Genomic DNA, 21,711 nt, shown 5'->3' on the forward strand with positions numbered 1-21,711 from the left:
CCCCCAGTAATTTGAAATAAGTGCAACACATACCTTGTTTGTCTTTTGCCATTAAGAAGTTGCTGTGCAACTGAAGCACATTTGTCTGCATCCTGAGTAACTAATCGGAGGTGTCGCAGTAGATCATTATCTGGAAACTTTCTCATTTCTGATTCTTCTATCAAAGCCTTAAAACTGATGAGGCCTTTTAAAAGAGAATATTTTCTTTAATTAAATATATTCCTTTTTAGGATTGATTTTAAGTAATAGAGAAGAATACTGCAGTGCAATAACTGTATGCAACAATGTCTAATAAAAAAAACCCCTGAAGCTTGTACAGAAATTTAAAAAAAAACTGCACTTTCAGATATACAACATCCCCTACCTGCCAAACCCATACAACTCAACCTCCAACAAGCTTCTCTTTGGGGGACTCACACTGTTAGTTGTGAGATGGAGTCATAGACTCATGGAATATCTGCGTTGGAAGGGACCTCAGGAGGTTATCTAGTCCAACCTCTGCTGAAAGCAGGACCAATCCCCAGACAGATTTTTGCCCCAGATCCCTAAATGGCCCCCTCAAGGATTGAACTCACAACCTTGAGTTTAGCAGGCATATAAATATACAGATTTATTTATATGATACATAAATAAGCTTCAAAGACAAAGTTGTTGAGTTTCAGAAGTTAACAGCAGAACAAGAAATATTTTGGAAATTGACAATTTTTAGCATCTGTAGCAAATACAAGATAAGGAAAATACATACTACTTTTATGGTTAATTTTTGCCTCCAAAGCTTCATTTACTTTTGAAGCCCATTCATTGTAGGATTCTGCACGCAATTTCAGTGCATTCATCATTGGATAGAGATCATCTAGTTTATATCGATATCTGCAACAGGCACAGAATTCAATCCCTTCAGTAAGGCATGAATGAACATCAAAATAAGATTGTCTAGTGTCCATATGAACCACCACTGCTTTATCTATAGAAGTTTGTACTTACTATTATTCAGTGCTCACAAGCATATTAGGCACCTCATATAACAAATTCTAGACCAGGTCCCTGCTCTGAAGAGCTCGCAGTCCAACTGAACATAAGACAGTGAAGAGGTAACAAAACAGCAGGGAGGAACAGAGGGTGAAGGACAGCTCAGGAAAGCAACTTGATTATTCAGTTACTCAGCAAACGCTAGAACTGGATCATTTGATGATTACCTGTTTTGTTCATTCCCTCTGGGCAGGGCCGGATTAACTCTCCTGTGGACTCGGGGCTATTCAATTTTGTGGGGCCTGTATACCAGTCTTCTTCCTGGAAGGGAGCTTGGTGCAGGAGGAGGCTGGGGTGCAGGAGAGCACAGGGTTTGGGAGGGAGTTTGGTGCAGAAGGGGGTTCAGGGCTGGTGCAGAGTGTTGGGGTGCAGGAGAGGGTGAGGGTGTGGGCTCTGGGAGGGAGTTTGGTACAGAAGGGGGCTCCAGGCTGGCACAGGGTATTGGGTTCAGGGTCTGTGAGGAAGTTTGGGTGCAAGAGGGAGCCCCAGGCTGCAGAAGAGTGTTGGGGTGCAGGAGAGGGTGAGGGCTCTGGGAGGGAGGCTGGGTGCAGAAGGGGATTCTGACCTGGGGCAAGGGGTTGGGGTGAAGGAGAGAGTGCATGGTCTGGGAGGGGGCTCTGGGCTGGGGCAGATTGGGGTGCAGGAGGCGGTGCGGGGTCTGGGAGGGAGTTGGGGTTCAGGAGAAGGATTCTGACCTGGGGCAGGGGATTGAGGTGGAGGAGGGGGTGCAGGGTCTGGGAGGGAGTTTGGGTGCAGGAGGGAGCTCTGGGCTGCTGCAGAGTGTTGGGGTAAAAGAGAGGGTGAGGGGTGTGGGCTCTGGGAGGGAGGCTGGTGCAGGAGGGGGCTCTGGGCTGGGGCAGGAGTGCAGGAGAGGGTGCGGGGGCAGGGGTGCAGGAGAGGGGGCAGGGTCTGGGAGGGAGTTTGAGTGCAGGAGGGGATTCTGACCTGGGGCAGGGGAGTTGAGGTACAGGTGGGGGACAGACACACGAGGTGTAGGCCCTGGCCAGGATGCGTTTAACACATGCGGCTCCTGGCCGGTGGCGTAGCAGGGCTCAAGCAAATTACCTGCCTGCCATAGCCGTACACCGCTCCCGGAAACGGCCAGCTGCTGACGCGTCTTTGCGTGCCCCTGCCCGCACCCGCAAGTGCCGCTGCCGTAGCACCACTCACTGCGGGGACGGTGCTGGGGGCGGGGCCAGCACGTGGAGCCTCCTCCCCCTCCCTGTCAGGGGCCACTGAGACTTGCCAGCAGCCAGCCACTTCTGGGAGCAGCATGGGGCCAGCGCAGGCAGCCTGAGCACAGGAGATCACTGCCTGTGATTTATTTTTCCAGGGGCCCCAGGCTGCAGCCCCTATCAGAAGAGAGGATATCAGGCTAGATGGATCTTTGGTCTGACCCAGTGTGGCCATTCTTATGTTTCATCTTGCTATAGTAGTTACAAGTCTTCTTCTGGCGTAAATAAACAGAATAAGCACACTAATTTCTCGTAGATGTTACATGGAGTGTAGCTGTAGCAGTGAGAGTCCCAGGATATTAGAGAGACTAGGTGGAGGAGGTAAAAGACGGTTACTCACCGTTGTAACTGTTGTTCTTCGAGAGGTGTTGCTCATATGCATTCCAATTAGGTGTGCGCGCGCCGCATGCACGTTCGTCAGAAGATTTTTACCCTAGCAACACTCGGTGGGTCGGCTGGGCGCCCCCTGGAGTGGCGCCGCTATAGCGCCAGATATATACCCCTGCCGACCCATCCGCCCCTCAGTTCCTTCTTGCTGGCTACTCCGACAGTGGGGAAGGAGGGCGGGTTTGGAATGAATATGAGCAACTTCTCGAACAGGGGCACCTCTACAGTTTTGGCCGCCCCAAGCAGTCATGCGCGGGAGGCGCCCCGGAAGCAGCGGACCTCCCGCAGGCATGACTGCAGAGGGTCCGCTGGTCCCGCGTGGCCCGGCTGGACCCCCCGTGGCTGCGGACGGTTCGCGGATCCCGCGGCTCCGCTTGAGCTGCCGCAGTCATGCCTGCGGGAGGTCCAGCCGAGCCGCGGGACGAGCGCTCCCTCCGCAGTCATGCCTGCGGCAGGTCCGGTCGTCCTGGGGCTCCGGTGGACCTCCCGCAGGCATGACTGCGGAAGGTCCACCGGCGCAGCCTGCCGCCCCCTAGATTTGGCCGCCCTAGGCACCAGCTTGTTTTGCTGGTGCCTAGAGCCGCCCCTGATCTCGAAGAACAACAGTTACAAAGGTGAGTAACCGTCTTTTCTTCTTCGAGTGCTTGCCCATATCGATTCCAATTAGGTGATTCCCAGGCCTTACCTGGGCGGTGGGGTCGGAGTGAGACGTTGCAGAATGCAAAACTGCTGAGCTGAAGGCTGCATCGTCTCTGGACTGTTGGACCAATGTGTAGTATGAGGCAAAGGTGTGAATCGATGACCAGGTAGCCGCCTGACATATTTCCTGGATGGGGACATGAGCCAGGAAGGCGGCAGAAGAGGCCTGCGCCCGCGTAGAATGGGCGGTGAGATGGCTAGCGGGAACGTGAGCCAAGTCGTAGCACGTTCGGATGCAGGATGTCACCCAAGATGAGATCCATTGGGAAGAGACCGGCATGCCTTTCATGCGGTCTGCCACCGCTACAAAGAGCTGGGGTGAACGCCGGAAGGGTTTTGTTCTCTCTATATAAAAAGCGAGTGCCCTACGGACATCCAAAGTATGTAGTTGTTGTTCCCGGCGCGATGAGTGCGGCTTCGGGAAAAAAACTGGGAGGAAGATGTCTTGATTGACATGAAAGGCAGACACCACCTTAGGGAGGAAAGAGGGGTGTGGTCGCAGGTGTACCTTGTCCTTGTGGAAGACCATATACGGGGGATCAGCCGTTAAGGCACGAAGCTCTGAAACTCGCCTTGCCGAGGTGATAGCGACGAGGAAGGCTGTCTTCCAGGAAAGGTACGGCAGGGAGCAGGAGGCCAGAGGCTCGAAGGGGGCCCCCATAAGCTTGGTTAACACCAGGTTTAGATCCCAGGTGGGGGTTGGGCGCCTGACTTGAGGGTACAACCATTCCAATCCCTTAAGGAACCTGGAAACTATGGGGTGAGAAAAAACTGGACGGCCACTCTCACCTGGGTGAAAAGCAGAAATAGCTGCCAGATGTACCTTTACAGAAGAGACCGCCAGGCCCTGCTGTTTCAGGGACCAGAGGTAATCCAGGAGCGCAGGGACAGAAACCTCTCTGGGAATTAAGCTACTCTGAGCACACCAGTGGGAGAAACGGTTCCACTTGGTGAGATAAGTCGTTCTAGTGGAAGGCCTTCTACTTCCCAAGAGTACCTGTTGCACTGAGGCAGAGCAACGCAACTCAGATTGGTTCAACCACGTAGCAGCCATGCTGTGAGATGAAGGGACTGCAGGTCTGGGTGGTGAAGCCTGCCGAAGTCCTGCGTTATGAGGTCCGGCCACAGTGGCAGGGGAATCGGATCCGCCACTGAGAGGTCGAACAACAGGGTGTACCGATGCTGCCTCGGCCACGCTGGAGCAATGAGGATCAGGTTGGCTCTGTCCGTGCGGAGCTTTAGTAGGACTCTGTGAACGAGGGGAAACATCGGGAAGGCATAAAATAGATGCCTTGTCCACAGGAGGAGGAAAGCGTCTGAGAGGGAGCCCAGGGAGCGTCCTTGGTAGGAGCAGAACACCTGGCATTTCCTTTTCTCTCGGGAGGCAAAGAGGTCTATGTGGGGAAAGCCCCACCTCCGGAAAACGGAATGGATGACTTCGGGACGGATCGTCCACTCGTGAGACAGGAAGGACCTGCTGAGGCGATCTGCCAGAGTGTTCTGGACTCCTGGGAGAAAAGACGCTATCAAATTGATAGAGTGGGCTATGCAAAAGTCCCACAGGTGAGTGGCTTCTTGACAAAAGGAGGGAGGAGCGTGCCCCGCCCTGCTTGTTTATGTAAAACATGGTCGTTGTGTTGTCCGTGAACACTGATACACAACGGCCTTGGAGATGGTCCCGAAACACCTGGCATGCTAGACGGACTGCTCTCAGTTCCCTCACGTTGATATGCAAGGCCAGCTCCTGGGGCAACCAGAGGCCTTGAGTGTGAAGGTTCCCGAGCTGGGCACCCCAACCCAGAGATGATGCATCCGTGGTTAGTGCCACCGAGGGTTGAGGTGGGTGGAATGGCATCCCTGCACAGACTTGAGTGGGGTCTAACCACCAAGTGAGGGAGTCGAGAACCATCCTGGGGATAGTGATCACCGAATCTAGATTGTCTCTGTGTGGACGGTATAGTGAAGCAAGCCAGGTTTGGAAGCAGCGGAGTCGTAGCCTCGCGTACTTGGTCACAAAGGTGCAGGATGCCATGTGACCTAATAGGCCGAGGCAGGTGCGCACCGACGTTGTTGGGAAGGATTGAAGGCTTCGAATGATCGAAGACATTGTTTGAAAACGTGGCTGAGGAAGGCAGGCCCTGGCCAGATTGGAGTCCAGAACTGCTCCAATAAAGTCTATTCTCTGCGTTGGAGTCAGAGTAGACTTTTCTACGTTGATCATGAGGCCTAGCCTCCCGAAGAGGTCTTTGACGATGCACAGGTGCTGTGATACTTGCGACTGGGAAGTCCCTCGAATGAGCCAATCGTCGAGATAAGGGTAGACGTGTATTCGACGACAACAGAGGGAGGCAGCTACTACGGCCATACATTTGGTGAAGACTCTTGGGGCCAGAGAAAGACCGAAGGGAAGCACTGTGAACTGGAAGTGCTGTTGGTTGACCACAAAACGGAGATACTGTCTGTGCGGCGGATAAATGGCGATGTGGAAATAGGCGTCCTTCATATCAAGGATGGCATACCAGTCTCCCGGATCCAGGGATGGGATGATGGTCCCCAGGGATACCATGCGGAACTTCAGCTTTATCATGAATTTGTTGAGTTCTCGCAGGTCCAGGATCGGTCGGAGACTGCCCTTTGCCTTGGGGATTAAAAAGTAGCGGGAATAGAATCCCTTGCCCTTCATGTCTTCTGGCACCTCCTCTATGGCTCCCAGATTTAGGAGCGCGTGAACCTCTTGTAAGAGGAATTGCTCGTGAGAGGGGTCCCTGAAGAGGGATGGGTAGGGAGGGTGGAGAAACAAATTGGAGGTGGTATCCCGCTTCCACCGTGCGGAGGACCCAACGATCGGAGGTCAGCTGGGACCAGGCAGGGAGGAAATTGGAGAGGCGGTTGAAGAAGGAGGGAGAAGAATCCGGCAGGGTAACTGGTGGGCCATCCTCGGACGTCCCATCAAAAGTTTTGTTTGGGCCCCGTAGGTGGCTTAGGGGGCGCTTGACTTTGGTTTCCCTGAGGGCCAGACTGTCTCCGCCGATTCCCTCTGCCGCGCCGTCTGGTCGTATCCTGACGCGGCCTAGCCTGGTTGTAAGGGTGGTGTGGTTGGGGCCGGAAGGACCTTCATTGGGTCACCGGTGTGTGCATACCCAACGAGCGCATTATGATTCGATTGTCCTTCAGACTCTGCAACCTGGGGTCAGTTTTGTCTGAAAAAAGGCCCTGGCCCTCAAAAGGTAAATCCTGAATTGTCTGCTGCAATTCTGAGGGAAGGCCTGAAGCCTGTAGCCAGGAGATATGTCTCATCATTACCCCAGACGCGAGTGTTCTGGCTGCCGAGTCCGCTGCATCCAGAGAGGCCTGGAGGGAAGTTCTTGCCACGTTTTTACCCTCTTCAAGTAGGGGCGTAAACTCTGCACGGGACTCTTGGGGAAGGAGCTCCGTGAACTTCCCCACAGATACCCACGTATTAAAATTATAGCAACTTAGGAGGGCTTGTTGATTTGCCACCCTAAGTTGGAGGCCCCCAGCCGAGTAAATTTTACGGCCTAGGAGGTCCATGCGCCTAGCCTCCTTCGCCTTAGGAGCTGGTGCTTGCTGGCCATGACGCTCCCATTCATTCACCGATTGGACAACCAGGGAGCAGGGAGGTGGGTGTAGAGATATTCGTACCCCTTTGAGGGGACCATATATTTCCTCTCTACTCCCCTAGCTGTAGGTGTAATTGAAGCTGGGGATTGCCAAATTGTGTCTGCATTGGCTTGTATAGTGCGGATGAACGGGAGAGCCACTCGAGAGGGTGCATCCGCCGATAAGATGTCCACGACCGGGTCCTCTATTTCAGCAACCTCCTCCAATCGGTAGATTCATGTTCTAGGCTACTCTCCTCAAGAGGTCTTGATGGGCCCTGAGATCGATCTGAGGAGGGCCTGAGGAGGATGTTCCTGCCACGGCCTCATCGGGTGAGGAGGAGGAGGAGAGGCCCAGTACCAACAGGTCCTGAGGTGGGTCGTGGACTGGCGGGGCACCATCTGCATCAGGTGGAACCTCAGTGTCTACAGACTGAAGTGGATCCTCATCCGTGCCCGCAGGGGGAGGACGGCTCACTGTCGCTTCGGGAACCCTGTGCTCTGAGGGGCCTGAGCGCTGAGCCACTGATGGGGCACCTTGGGCCTTGTGGTATGCCCACGGAGTCCAAAAGGCCCAGTGATGAGGACCTTGCTCGTGGCTTTGTGTCTCTGGATAGTGGCTGGGAACATCAGAGACGCGTTCCTGATGGTAGGAAGCACTACCAGCCTGAGACGATACCGACGTGTGCCTCGAAGGCCACGGTGGTGCCGAGAGACCCTGGGGGGGTGCCGCTGTTCTGAGCGCTCAGTCCCAGAGCGGTACCGGTGAGCAGTACCGGGCTTGTCGGTGCTGCGAGCTAGACCGGGACCTTCTACCGTGCCGGTGCCGGGAGGTCGACCGGGATCTCGAGTCCCTGTGCTGGGAGTGATTGTGGGACACACGGTACCGAGATCGGTACCGAGAGTCGGATCAGTGCCAGGAGTATCTATCCGGTGACCGAGATGCTGAACGTCTCCGCGAGTACAACTGGTACCGCGATAGAGAGCGGTGCCGGGACCACGAGCGGTGCCGGGATAGGGAACGGCGTGAGCGTGAGCATCTCTGAGACCGTGACCTGGAATGACGTCTCTCAGGTGGACCGACGGAAGGAGGCCTTATCAGGGCCGGCTTGCCGACAAATTGGATAACCCACACCAGCGGTGCCGGGGGTTGAGGCTGCATCGACTCCGTCATAGCGATGAGCAATCTTGCCATAGAGAAGGTCTCCGGTGTGGAAGGGAGAGCGAGCTCAACCACAGCATGAGCCGGGGAGATATGTGGCACTGGACTCAACGGCCCTTGCGGGACCGGAATCGACCGTGCCGCGCTAGGAGGAGCTGCCAACCGCGGTGCCGGTGTTGATGGTGCCGCAGCGGTTACCGGGGTCCGACGGACGGACTTTGATGCGTGCTCCTTCTGCGAGGATGGGGTAGGAGCACTATGGCGTTTCCCAGTCGGGGAAAGGGAGCGGTGCCGGGGTGTCGGTGCCAGCAGATGTCGGTGCCGGGAGTCCTTCTCGGTACCGGAGTGATCCGGTGCCGAAGGTGCGCTCCTCACCAAGGCAGTCTGTTGGGTGGTTGGTGCCGGTGCCGCAGGACTAAGTGCCGACTCCATGAGGAGCTGCTTTAATTGGAAGTCCCGCTCCTTCTTCGTTCTTGGTTTGAACGACTTGCAAATGCGGCACTTGTCCGTCAGGTGGGATTCTCCTAAGCACTTTAGGCAGGAATCGTGAGGATCCCCTACTGGCATCGGCTTCTGGCACGCCGAGCACGGTTTGAATCCCGGTGCCTTGGGCATGGGCCTGCACTGTGTCGGAGGAAAGGGGCTAATCCCCAATCCCCCGTTCAACTATATACACTAACTATAACTACAAGAACTCGAACTATAATCACGGTAAAGAGTAAATACCTACGAGAAGCTAGGGATGTGGAGGTCAGCAAAGCCGCTCTCCACAGTTCCAACGACCGTCACGGGCAGTAAGAAGGAACTGAGGGGCGGATGGGTCGGCAGGGGTACATATCCGGCGCTATAGTGGCGCCACTCCAGGGGGCGCCCAGCCGACCCAACGAGTGTTGCTAGGGTAAAAATCTTCCGACGAACATGCACGCGGCGCACGCACACCTAATTGGAATTGATATGAGCAAGCACTCGAAGAAGAATATCTTTTATTGGACCATCATCTGTTGATGAGAGAAACAAGCTTTCCAGCCACACAGAGCTCTTCTTCAGGTCTGGGAAAGGTACTCTGAGTGTCACAGCTAAATGCAAAGTGGAACAGATTACTGCACTCTAAAATGAACTTATACAGGAAAATAATAAAAGACAAAAATACCTTACTATCTGTGGGTGAATACTTTTCACAAAGCAATCATTCTATATCTGATCTATCGGTCCTCATCCTCAAAGGAAACCTGAACAACACTTTCAAAAGATGAGTCTGGGAGCTTAAATTCATAACTCTGGTAAACACTAAAAATCATGGACTGATCAGACACCGGATTTAGGGTTTATTGCAACAATCTGTAACCCACCACCCCTTTTTATCTTATGACTGCAGAGATGTTAACAGGCCACTCTACCATGAATGGTCTCTTACAATATGTGCTAACTACTTACACTAAAAAAATCTGTTCCACCTTGCATTTTGCTATGATGCTCTGAATACCTCTCCCAGACTAGAAGAACAGCTCTGTGCAACTTGAAAGCTTGTCTCTCACACCAACAGAAGCTGGTCCAATACAAGATATCACCTCGCCCACCTTGTCTCTCTTGTAGGTGTTATGGCAGAAATATATCTTGTGGGATTTGAAAAAGAAAAGTTAATAGCATTATACACCATCTCAGAAAGGATGTTCCTTGTTTGGGGCACTGTGGAAATAAGTTTGAACATGGTTGTGGCAGAAATATAAATGGCATCGCTAGCAAAGCAGATGAGTGATGTGCCTCCCACCCACACTAGATTCCTCAAAAAACTAAATTTAAGAAAAGCATATCCTAGTCCTCAAAGACCCCCAATGAATAATACTTTTTTCTAGCCAAAACATACCCCAATGTATATTTATAGGTGGGACAGGAGCAGAGATCTTCTACGTGATACAGGCATACCAGTAAGCCAGGTTTACATGAGCAATAGACAGCAGACATGAAGCAAGTGGTTTTACACTTTATGCACTGGCGCTCATCATCTGGCAACATTTCAAAAGCCATCATCTCGGAATCAGTCACTCCCTACAACAGAATACAAACAGAGCAGACTAGCTTAGACTAGAAGATCAAAAGTTAAGTTGATCAAAGATATGATTTATCACGGAAGTTTAGGATTAAGATATTGGACATATGAAAATAATCACATTTTGGTTAATGAGGACTCAACTACTTCAACTAAGTTATTGAAGAAACCAAAAAACCTATTTAAAAAAAAAAAAACCAAACAAACTACGAAGGGCCCGATTCTAATACCCCACTAATGTCAAGTAGTTCTTTCCTCAACTAGTCCCATTGAAATCAAAGGGTTAGGGTAACATTAATACAGGACACCATGGGTGAACTTCACATCATGACTTTAAAGTTACTCCAGTAAGCATAATTTCATTTCCTAAAGCTTACCAGTTTAAGCACAGCTTCCCGTAAAGCCTTTTCATCGTCAATCATAATAGCCATGTCTTTCTGAACAGTAGAAGCTACCACAACATCAAGGACATCTGCTTTGGAAGCCATTTTACATATCATTTCATCATGAGAAAAAACACAGTAGCGGTTTAACAGGCGATAATGTTCCACACACTGGCGACCCAATGGCAGCTGTATCAGAGGCGGGGGGAAGAGGGTGGAGAGGGAGGAGTGTCAGCAAGATTTTTTTTTTTAAATGTTATTTATGAAACCTTTAGAGGCATAATAATGTGAAGGCACAGACTATCTGTGCTATTAACTAATTACTATCTATCCAACCAAATGAATGCCAATAAGAGCGCATTCTAGGAACTATATTAATTTTAACCACATGTTAAAGAGTAAACAAGGTCATGAGCAAGTTCCTATAACTCAGGATACTGACTACTGTGTTTGGACTTAGTAGGAGCATTACCAGCAGATCAAGGGAAGCGATTATTCCCTTCTATTTGGCACTGGTGAGGCCACATCTGGAGTACTGCACCCACTACAGACAGGATGTGGACAAATTGGAGAGAGTCCAGGAGAGGGCAACAAAAATTATTAGAGGGCTGGGGTACATGACTTATGAGGAGAGGCTGAGGGAAATGGGCTTATTTAGTCTGCAGAAGAGAAGAGTGAGGGGGGATTTGATAGCAGCCTTCAGCTACCTACAAGGGAGGGTGGGCGGTTTCCAAAGAGGATGGAGCTCAGCTGTTCTCAGTGGTGGCAGATGTCAGAACAAGGAGCAATGGTCTCAAGTTGCAGTGCGGGAGGTCTAGGTTGGATATTAGGAAAAACTATTTCACTAGGAGGTTGGTGAAGCATTGGAATGGGTTACCTAGGGAGGTGGAGGAATCTCCCTCCTTAGAGGTTTTTAAGGCCCATCTTGACAAAGGCCTGGCTAGGATGATTTAGTTGGGTTTGGTTCTGCTTTGACCAAAGGGTTGGACTAGATGACCTCCTGAGGTCTCTTCCAACCCAAATCTTTTATGATTCCATGACTTGGAAATTTGTTGCACTCAGGGCCAGATTAAGAAAATCCAGGGCCCTAAGCACACTACAACAATCCCCACCCAGAGCAATGAGTCTTGGCATTAACACGCTATGAACAGGAATGGGACAGTTCACCTGTTCCACTGTTTTTTTAGTCTGTCTGCAGACTCAGGCTGACCTCACTGCAGAGGTTACACTCATGTCACATTTTCTAGTTTATCTTTGCAACTATCAGGGCTACAGGTTTTTTTTTTATTTTTATTTTTTTTTAAACATTTACATTCTGATGTATTCACATGACTCCAGGAGCTGGAGCTCTGGATACAGGCCTAAAGTGTCTATACATTATTCCAGCCTCCCTTGTACTATATATAAACAGCATTTTGAAGTCAGAGCAGCAGCATTTCTAAATGGCCCACATGTAAATGACTGAAAATTGTTTCACAGAATGACAAAATTTGTGTTGGAAAAATCCAAACTGAGACTCATCAGAAACAACTGTACTTGAAAAGGGCCAAACAATATTTTAATCACTGGAGATGTTATTTGTTATCATGTTATAGATGTTATAAGGTGGCTGCATTTGGTCCATCTTGGAGGAACCCTGCTCAGTATATTTTGATTAAAAGCAATAAGAAGGACAGAAAATAGCTTTAGCAGCCATAATCTTTGGTTTGTACAGAAGCCTATTATCTGCTGCTGCTCTGAACAGGGATCTTCTGTTTTTCTCATTTAGGAATGGACCACTAAGACTTCCAGTAAATTAACACTGATGTACACTCCAGGCAATGGCTTCTTGGAATAGTTCTGTCTGATTCTCTGAGATGCAATTGCATAAATCTTACAGTACTTAACAGCTGATGTGTGCATGCAAGAAATGCAGTTTTAGTTTTCCTGGTTACTTTTTCCAAGTGAAAGCAATGTGAAAACCTCATGCTAGTGCACAGAATTTCCTGGTGAGATGGAACAAGTGGATCTCTACAGATGGTTAGAGCTGTAATACATGGTCAAGATAAAAATTTGAAAATGCCATAGCAAACCATGTTTTATAACCTACTCTGATTTTGCTCTTATTTAAATAACAGAGGACAGTTCCAATCTTTACCTAACAGAAAATATTATCACAAAAAGGAGGGAGGGATAGCTCAGTGGTTTGAGCAGTGGTCTGCTAAACCCAGAGTTGTGAGTTCAATCCTTGAGGGGGGCCATTTAGGGATCTGAGGCAAAAATCTGTCTGGGTATTGGTCCTGCTTTCAGCAGAGGGTTGGACTAGATGACCTCCTGAGGTCCCTTCCAACCCTGATATTTTATAATTAAATACCGTTAAAGATTTAAAGAGTTTAAATTTGGATTTGACAGTACTGCTTAAAGGGTCCATTCAAAAATCAGTGAAGTGGGGTAATAGTCCAAAAGAGTTCCATTCCACACTGATGTAACCTGAAGATAGTCACATAGAATAATTATTATTAATTATTTGTCTTATCATAGGGCCTATGAGCCTCAGTCATGGAACAGGACCCTACTGTGCTAGGTGCCGTACAAACAAAGAACAAAGACAGTCCCAGCTTCAAGCAGCTTACAATCTAAGTAAACATAATTCACTGTCAAAAAATGGGTAAGACAAACTTGGAGCTGCTGGCCCACAATTTTTGTCTGAGACTGCAGTAAATAATTGTTCCATGATATGCCATAAGAATCTTTTTAAAGGTGTTTGAAGTGAAGTTGGAAGAGTCCCTGTGCTTGATTCTGAATAATAATTTTCCTGTAATTAGCTCAAGAATGGGAATGGGGGTGCAAAAAAGGTATCTTTACGCAACCTTCATGCTCCCTGTATTCTCATGACATGCAGGGCTCTGTCCAGTCCCTAGTACAAGTTAAAACAGCCCTGAGGCTGCTCCGACTCATGCTCTGCTTCCCCAGGACTGTTATGGGCACTGGGAAGCAAAGAATACCCATAAGTTCAGTGCATCCTGGCCATACCTCCATGACCAACATGCCCTGTTTGTTGCAGGCTGAGCGCAGCAGCTGCGCAGTCTTCTGCAATTCTGTAGTGTTTGGGCAGGCCCCTTGCCTAACGGGTATTCTCAAGAGGCTGTTTCCACGGCAGAAATGACCTTAGTGTACCTAAGAATCACAACCCACATTAATTGATGTTCGATTCTTTTAAGGAGTTGGGTGAGGGGAAAGTGTTCAGTCAGTACACTGAACTTGTTTTAAAGCTGATTTAGTATTCTGAAATCACTAAGCTATGTAAAGCTAAAGCATTTTCATTACCTACACAGAAGAATTGCACAAAGTGAAAAATAGCAAAGCACCACTATCCATGCTGTGTTTTCTTTGGTCATTGTGCACTAGGAAAATTCTTTTTTATGCCTTCCACTCAGCTGATTCAAGTGAGATTGTGCATGTACAATAAAATTACCACCACACTACTTAGTAAGCATATACTTTTACTGAAAATCCATACCATGTTCTTAAAACATACCCAATCAACTGTGCAGAAGTTCACAGCTTCAGCAAAATTGAAACCCTGGTTAAAGCCACTGTGATAGGCTCTTGGAAATGTAATTACAAATTCTCCAGCACACTGGTTGGTTCGGTAAACCTAATAAAAACAAGAGGCAAACCAAGTTGATTTCTAACAATGGGTAAGAATTACACAGAGGTACAGTCTAGATTTTCAAAGCCACCAAGGGCATGTGGATGTCCAATGCCCATTTATTTAGCTTAAAGCACTTCAAAAACCTCAGCCAAAGAGTTACAATTTTTATTCAGAAAGCACAGGGACTAACCATGCACTCCATGACACTGCAGGTAAACTCCTAGTGCCAACAATTAGGTTGAAAAATGCTGACAAAACAAATGGTGACAACTCCCAGCGCAGACTGTTACTCAGCCTTACTGGCAGATGGAGCTACCACTCAACCAGTATATGTACTGTCAAGGTGGCAGATATTTCTCTAAAATGTAAGAGCTCATATTTTTTTCAAACAAGAATCAGCAAATTTGGCTTAAAAAAATAAACAAATATTCTAGTGCTTGGTGGCTGATGGATTTTTTTGTTTGGTTTTGAATATACATTTTTCTTTAAAAGGTGGCAAACCCAAGGGTCATTTAGGACAAAATCAAGTTTCCTTTCAGCTCTGAGTAAGGGGCAGTGTGAAGATATGCTGCTACAGGAAGAGCAATGGAAAGGAAGAGAGACTGAATTTGCACAGCAGAGAGGGGAGTATGCTGCATTGACTCATTACAGCAAACTCTCACCCCACAGGCCACTCACCAGAGCTGGCTAAACACAAGGGGAAGGGAGAACAGCCATGGGGTCTGCCTAGTTCCCAATCCCATCCAACCAACTAGATCAAAAGCCCATCCTTTCATACCAGTACATTACACCAGCTCAAGTCCCTGCTGCTCTTCCCAACCCTGGACTCAGAAGCAAGTGGATTTGATGTGGCCACACAGGAGAATGAGGGGAGGCCTTACTTCCACAAGCCCCTCCAGTTGATGCAGCCCTAAACATGGCTAAGTCACAATATAGCCTTTAACAGTAAATCTGCAGCAATCAATTAATGTGACCTCATTGATCATCTTAAATCAGGACAAGATAAACTTGCATATTCCACACATTTTTGTGGTCTCTGAATTTAGCTATCATTGCAATTCTGAGATGCATGTATTGGGTCAGGGAAGTATTTAAAATGAGAGCCATATGTCTCATTTCACAAGTGATATATGAAAGTCACTAGGTTCGTCATAAAGCGGAATTAAGTTTAAGATTAGTGAGCTGCTGAAGTATATACTGAGATGGAGAGGTTTTAAAATGTGCAGGTGGTGGAGGGGAGGAGGTTGGAAGCTACCTGTAATTTCTTGTTTTCTGAAACACCATGAGACGAAGCAAGAATTCCCACAACTTAAAACATCTATGTCTCTGAAATCACACTTTAGGTACTTTAAACTGCCTCACTCCCTCTATGTTTCCACTGGGTTCCAAGGTCAGCTCCTTTCAAAAGCCAGTTAAGTACATCCTTTCAAGGATGGTGCATTTTCTTGAATAGGTAAATAATGACCCAGAATGACAAGAAATATGAGAGAGGAAGGATGTAGATGAGGCACTGCCAAACTATTCAGCACTGCAGGGAAGATCTACAAAGAAATCATGGTTCCCCTCCCTCTGCTGCGAAGTTGTGTTCCAAACACCATCAGAAACTAAATAAGCTTGGAACAAACAGGGGGCAGCCAAGGGTTCTAGTGTCCAACTAAAGGGCACCTGACAAGCCTCCACAAGTACCTCAAAAACTAAACCACCTTATGTGGAACATGGACCCAGGAATGGAAATCCACTGAGACAGATCTCTCTGGAGAAGAGCATGTGAAATAACCATCTTAAGTGAGTCTAAAAAGCAATGACTGCACTGCCCATCCGTTCAAACCAGTCCATTATACCAGCTCAAATAAATGTAATTTGTCCAATACATTATTTCTATACTGTGCAATACAGGCATAAGCTACTGCAACGTTGTGTTAAAAATTGATTTAAATTGTCAACCTTACAGAAGAAGCCAACATAAAAGAAGAGGAGATAAAAGACAATGAGCACAGAACTCCAATGACATACGGGCACTCCGTGGGCCATCAGCGTATTTGGGTTCATAATGGTGACAAGCTGATGCAACAGATCAGGTTGAGACACAAATAACTCGGGAGCCAGCTTCTTCATTACATCTTCCAGCTGCTCAGCCGCATACCCTGGGGCTCCATACCACGTTTTCGGTTCCCCCCTGCAAGTTTAAAAAAAGGGGGTGCTAAATATAAACAAGATTGTACGTTCACATTAACAGGCTCTTGCTTCACATTGTACTGAAAAGACACTAAATAAGCACTATTTAGGAGTGCACTAAGGGTTCTCTACATAGTGGAGTAATGTGCTGTACAGGGGTGTGATTTCTACAGCTCACTAACACGCTGTGCATTAATTTATCCATATAGATCTTACTGGTGCACTTTAAGGTAGCACTGTTTGAAACAATACTGTTCAAGTATACTAGGGAACCTTTAGTCTACACGGACCAATTGATGCACAGCACATTAGTGCACTTTAGAAATCACACCGCCATAGAGTGCATTACCCCATCACATAGACAAATCCAAAGACTCTATCCTAGGGGTGGGCAAACTATAGCCCATGGGCCACATCCAACCCACCAACCATTTTAATCCGACCCTCGACCTCCCACTGGGGAGCAGGGTCTGCGGCTTGCACCTCTCCAGCGCTCCAGCCAGGTAGAGGGTCAGGGCCACTCCATGTGGCTCCCGGAAGTAGTGGCATGTCCCCCCTCTGGCTCCTACACATTGAGGCAACCAGGGGGCTCCGCTCCGTATGCTGCCCCCATCTCAAGTGCCACCCCCCACAGCTCCCATTGGTCGGGAACCACAGCCAATGGGAGCTGCAGGGGTGGTGCCTGCAGAGAGGGCAGCACGCAGCAGAGCCATCCGGCCACACCTCCGCATAGGAGCTGGAGAGGGGGACATGCCGCTGATTCCGGGAGCTGCTTGGGTAAGTGCTGCCCAGAGCCTGCACCTCTGAGCCACCCCTCCCTCACCCAACCCTCTGCCCTGATCCCCCTCACACGCTCTGAATCCATCGGACTCAGCCCAGAGCACCCTCCTGCACTCCAAACCCCTCATCCTCAGCCCTACCCCAGAGCCTGCACCCCCAGCCAGAGTCCTCACACACAACCCAGTACTTCATCTCCCTTGCCCCAGCCCAGAGTTCCCTTCTGCACCCTGAACTCATCTCTGGCCCTACTCCAGAGCCCACACCCCAAGACAGAGCCCTCATCCCCTCCCACACCCCAACCCCAATTTCATGAGCATTCATGGCCTGCCATATAATTTCTATACCCAGATGTGGCCCTTGGGTCAAAAAGTTTGCCCACCCCTGCTCTATCCACTGCCCTAACTCTTAACATTTAATAATATAGTTTCTTTCTTCAGACTTAACTGAAATTGCCTATAAAAGTATATTATGGAACTCCACTTTTATTGCCTCAAGAGCAAATCTGCTCATGTTAGTGTTCTTTCACTGCAATGCAACAAATTCCACCTGGGGCCTGACAACCTCTGGCTGAGGCATAATCACCATAGAAGCAATATGCTGTAATTCCTCACTTAACGTCGTCCCGGTTAATGTTGTTTCATTGTTACATTGCTGATCAATTAGAGAACATGCTCATTTGAAGTTGCGCAATGCTCGCTTAGAACATTGTTTGGCAGCCGCCTGCTTTGTCCACTGCTTGCAAGAAGAGCAGCCCGTTGGAGCTAGCTGGTGGGGGCTTGGAACCAGGGTGGGCCAGCAGCACCCTATCAGCTCCCCTAAGTTCCCTGTGCAGCAGTCGTCCAGCAGGCTATCAACTGCCAGGCAGTTCAGCTGTCCCTCCCTCACTGCCATGTGCTGCTCTTGCCCTCTGCCTTGGAGCTGCTCCCAGGAGCCTCCTGATTGCTGTGCAGAGGGGGTGGGTGTGTGTGTGGGGGGGGAAGTGGGGGGGTGTCCTCCCTCCATTACTGCTGCCTTGAAGAGTGTGAGGCTACATTAACAACGTGTTAACCTTTGAGGCCTCAGCCAAGTGCTAGTTCATCATTTAGCAGTAAGGCATTCCACAGGAAATGTCAAACTTGTGTAAGACTTAGTTCCACATGACATGCTGATTAAAAAATTAACACTGTACAGTATCAGTAACTGACAGATCTCAAAAAGTAGTGGCATCAAATGGGATGTTTCTAGAGAGGCTGTAGGCCCAATGACAGTCAACATTTTCATAAAGGATCTGGAGGTAAATATAAAACCACTGCCAATAAAATCTGCAGGTAACACATACAGGTGGAATGGTAAATGAGGAGATGGTCATGGCAGTTATACATAGCAACCTGGATCACATGGTAAGCTAGGCCCTTTCAAACAAAATGTGTTTTAATATAGCCAAATGCAAAATTATATGTCTGATACAAAATTACTCAATATAGTTAGTTCCAAAGCAGACTGTGAAGAGTTACAAAAGGAGCTCACAAAACTGGATGTCTGGGCAACAAAATGACAGATTAAATTCAATGTTGATAAATGCAAAGTAATGCACATTAGAAAACATAATCCCAAACTATACATATAAAATGATGGGGTCTAAATTAGCTGTTACCACTCAAGAAAGATCTTGGAGTCATTATAGTCAGTTCTCTGAAAACATCTGCTCACTATGCAGCAGCACTCAAATAGGCTAACAGAATTTTAGGAACCATTAGGAAAGGGATAGATAATAAGACAGAAAATATCATAATGCCATTATATAAATCTATGGTACACCCACACCTTGAATACTGCAAGCAATTCTGGTTGCCCCATCTCATAAAAGATAAACCTCTACCCCAATATAACGCTGTCCTCCAAAAAATCTTACTGCGTTATAGGTGAAACCACGTTATATCAAACTTGCTTTGATCCGCCGGAGTGCGCAGCCCTGCCCCCCTGGAATGCTGCTTTACCGCATTATATCTGAATTCATGTTATATCGGGTCATGTTATATCAGGGTAGAGGTGTACATTAGAACTGGGAAAAGTACAGAGAAGGGCAACAAAAATTATTAGGAGGATGGAACAGCTTCCATATAAGGAGATATGTAACAGATTGGGACTGTTCAGCTTGGACAAGCGACTACTGAGGGGATATGATAAAAGCCTATAAAATCATAAATGGTGTGGAGAAAATGAATAAGGAAGTGTCATTTACCCCTTTACATAACACATGAACCAGGGCTCACCCAATGAAATTAATAGGTGTAGTAGGAAAAGAGCCTGAAACTTAAGCCCTTGGATCAGAGGCCTGGTATGAGGCAGGACCTGCTCACGGAATCTGGCAAGAACAGGGATGATATTGCAGAAACACAATAGGCAGTAAATAAACAAAATAAACAAAAGGAAGTACTTCTTCTCACATTGCACAGTCTATCTGTGGAACTTGTTGCCAGGGGATGTTGTGAAGCCCAAAACTGTAACGAAGCACCTGACGCTGTCAGAAGACACGATACTGGGCTAGATGGATCTTTGGTCTGATCCCATATGGCCATTCTTATGTTCTTCTTAGGAACAAGGAAAACAAGCCATGCCTGCAGTCTGGGGGGCTGTGCTGGGAAGTATTTAGGGAGTCACATAGTGGACAAGCAACTTGAGATGAGTTTCCAGTGTGATTGTGTAGCAAAAAGGGCTAATGATCTCCCTGACTGACAGGGGAGTATTGAGTAGGTATCAAGTATCAGGGGGTAGCCGTGATCGTCTGTATCCACAAAAACAATGAGGAGTCTGGTGGCACCTTAACGACTAACAGATTTATTTGGGCATAAGCTTTCATGGGTAAAAAGTGGACTCCTTGTTGTTTGAGTAGGTATGTCTCTATATTGCACAGGTGTGACCAATACTGGAATATTGCGTACAGCTCTAGTTGTCCACATTTTAAAGGATGTTAAAAAAAATGGTAATGAAGATTTTTGCAATAGGAACTTGGTTAATCCTGTTGATGTATGAGGAAGAATGGAATTCAATTCCCTTTCCCATAGCCAAAATGCTAGGAGGAATAAAAGATAAAATGTCACTAATCACAACAAATAAGATTCTGAACACTCAGAGAGAGCAGATATGCTGTTTAAGAAAGTGCCATTTCTAATCTCTTTAACCATACCACACTTTAAGGGATATAAATTGGCTTATGTGAAAACCTGTGGAAGTTTATGATCACTATGGAAACAGACTTGGGGGGGGGGGGGGGGATGGAGGTGTGTCACACTGGGGGTGTAGGCGGTGTGATCTAGTTGTCAGAACAGGAGTCAGCCATACTGCTCTGAGCAGAGCCAGAAGGTGGAACTGGAGTCGTGGTTGGGAGACAAGCCAGTGGTTAGAGCACACTCAAAGTTGTGGTCAGGAGACAAGCAAGTTGGTCAGAGCCAAGGGTTAGGAGAAGAGTCTGGGGCTCGACCAGAAACAGGCATGGGTTTGGAGAACGGATTGGTACAGGAAAATGGTCTGGACCAGCTGCGGGCATGGAATGCATCGAACATCCTCTGTGCTGCTGTTGCTACATGGCTTAAATGATAATCTGCTGGACGTCCAATCAGGGGGCACAGTCACTCTATGAGAGCTTATTGCGCCCAGCTGAGCTCACTGGGTTGCCAGATGGCTGTGCCTGCAGCCAGTTAAGCTCCTGACAGTACCCCTCCCTCATGGGGTCCTCGGTCCTGGGTTGTCAGGGTATCATTGGTGAAATTTCTGAAGGTCAGGAGTGTGAACATTATCTTTCAGCTCCCAAGATCAGCTCTCTGGCCTGTACACTCCTTCCAGTCTATCAGATACTGGAGCTTTAACTGACCAATCTGGAATCAGTTCGTATTCTTCCTCTTCCTGGGGTTGGGTCTACCCGGTCAGGGAAGAGACTGTCGATGAACGTCTTGAGGGAAACACAAAAGATATGGTGAATCTTGAGAGATTCTGGGAGCTGAGGCCACTGTGTTTATTTGTTCAATGATCCAGGTAATGGGGGTCAGTTTACAAGTTCTGGGTCGAGAGCCAAAGCTTATTCCCTACAGCAAGGCTGGGGCAGCTCATCTCTTTTGGTTAGTTTATCATCGATCATGGAATATCAGGACTGGAAGGGACCTCAGGAGGTCATCTAGTCCAACTCCCAGACAGATTTTTGCCCCAGATCCCTAAAATGGCCCCCTCAAGGATTGATCTCTCAACACTGGGTTTAGCAGGCCAATGCTCAAACCACTGAGCTATCCCTCCTCCATCCTTACAAGATCCTTTAGCAGCCAGTAAGTGTTCTTTGAGGTCCTGGTGTATTTGTTTAAGGTGGAGAACCAGGACCATGGTTGCTTGGATGACAGAGCCTTCTGGTAGGTCCAGATGAAACCGGGGTGAAAACTGAAATTCGCAAAGTTGAATGGAAGCATAGGTTAAGTTGTATGCCAACTCATCCAAACACAGTAGTGGAAGCCAATCATCCTGATGGAAATTCAAAAAACAGCAGATATTGCTCCAAGTTCTGACTCTTAGTGATTTGAGCATTGGCCTGCTAAA

The 21,711-nt window shown here is 48.2% G+C and overlaps 1 protein-coding gene across 4 annotated transcripts in view; it reads right to left on the reverse strand.

The window, feature by feature from the left end:
• KDM5B (lysine demethylase 5B) overlaps positions 1-21,711 on the reverse strand; it is a 192,856-nt gene that overhangs the window by 71,733 nt on the left and 99,412 nt on the right. For all 4 annotated transcript variants that reach the window (XM_039518029.1, XM_039518031.1, XM_039518028.1 and 1 more), the window contains 6 exons: positions 16,210-16,372; positions 14,080-14,199; positions 10,557-10,751; positions 9,997-10,178; positions 746-870; positions 34-184 (listed from right to left, as the gene is read on the reverse strand). In XM_039518029.1, coding sequence (XP_039373963.1) covers positions 34-184; positions 746-870; positions 9,997-10,178; positions 10,557-10,751; positions 14,080-14,199; positions 16,210-16,372 — 936 coding nt within the window. The remainder of the gene's footprint in view (positions 1-33; positions 185-745; positions 871-9,996; positions 10,179-10,556; positions 10,752-14,079; positions 14,200-16,209; positions 16,373-21,711) is intronic.

Source organism: Mauremys reevesii, unplaced genomic scaffold (genome assembly GCF_016161935.1).
Source record: "Mauremys reevesii isolate NIE-2019 unplaced genomic scaffold, ASM1616193v1 Contig2, whole genome shotgun sequence".
In the NCBI taxonomy this organism is placed as follows: domain Eukaryota; kingdom Metazoa; phylum Chordata; order Testudines; family Geoemydidae; genus Mauremys; species Mauremys reevesii.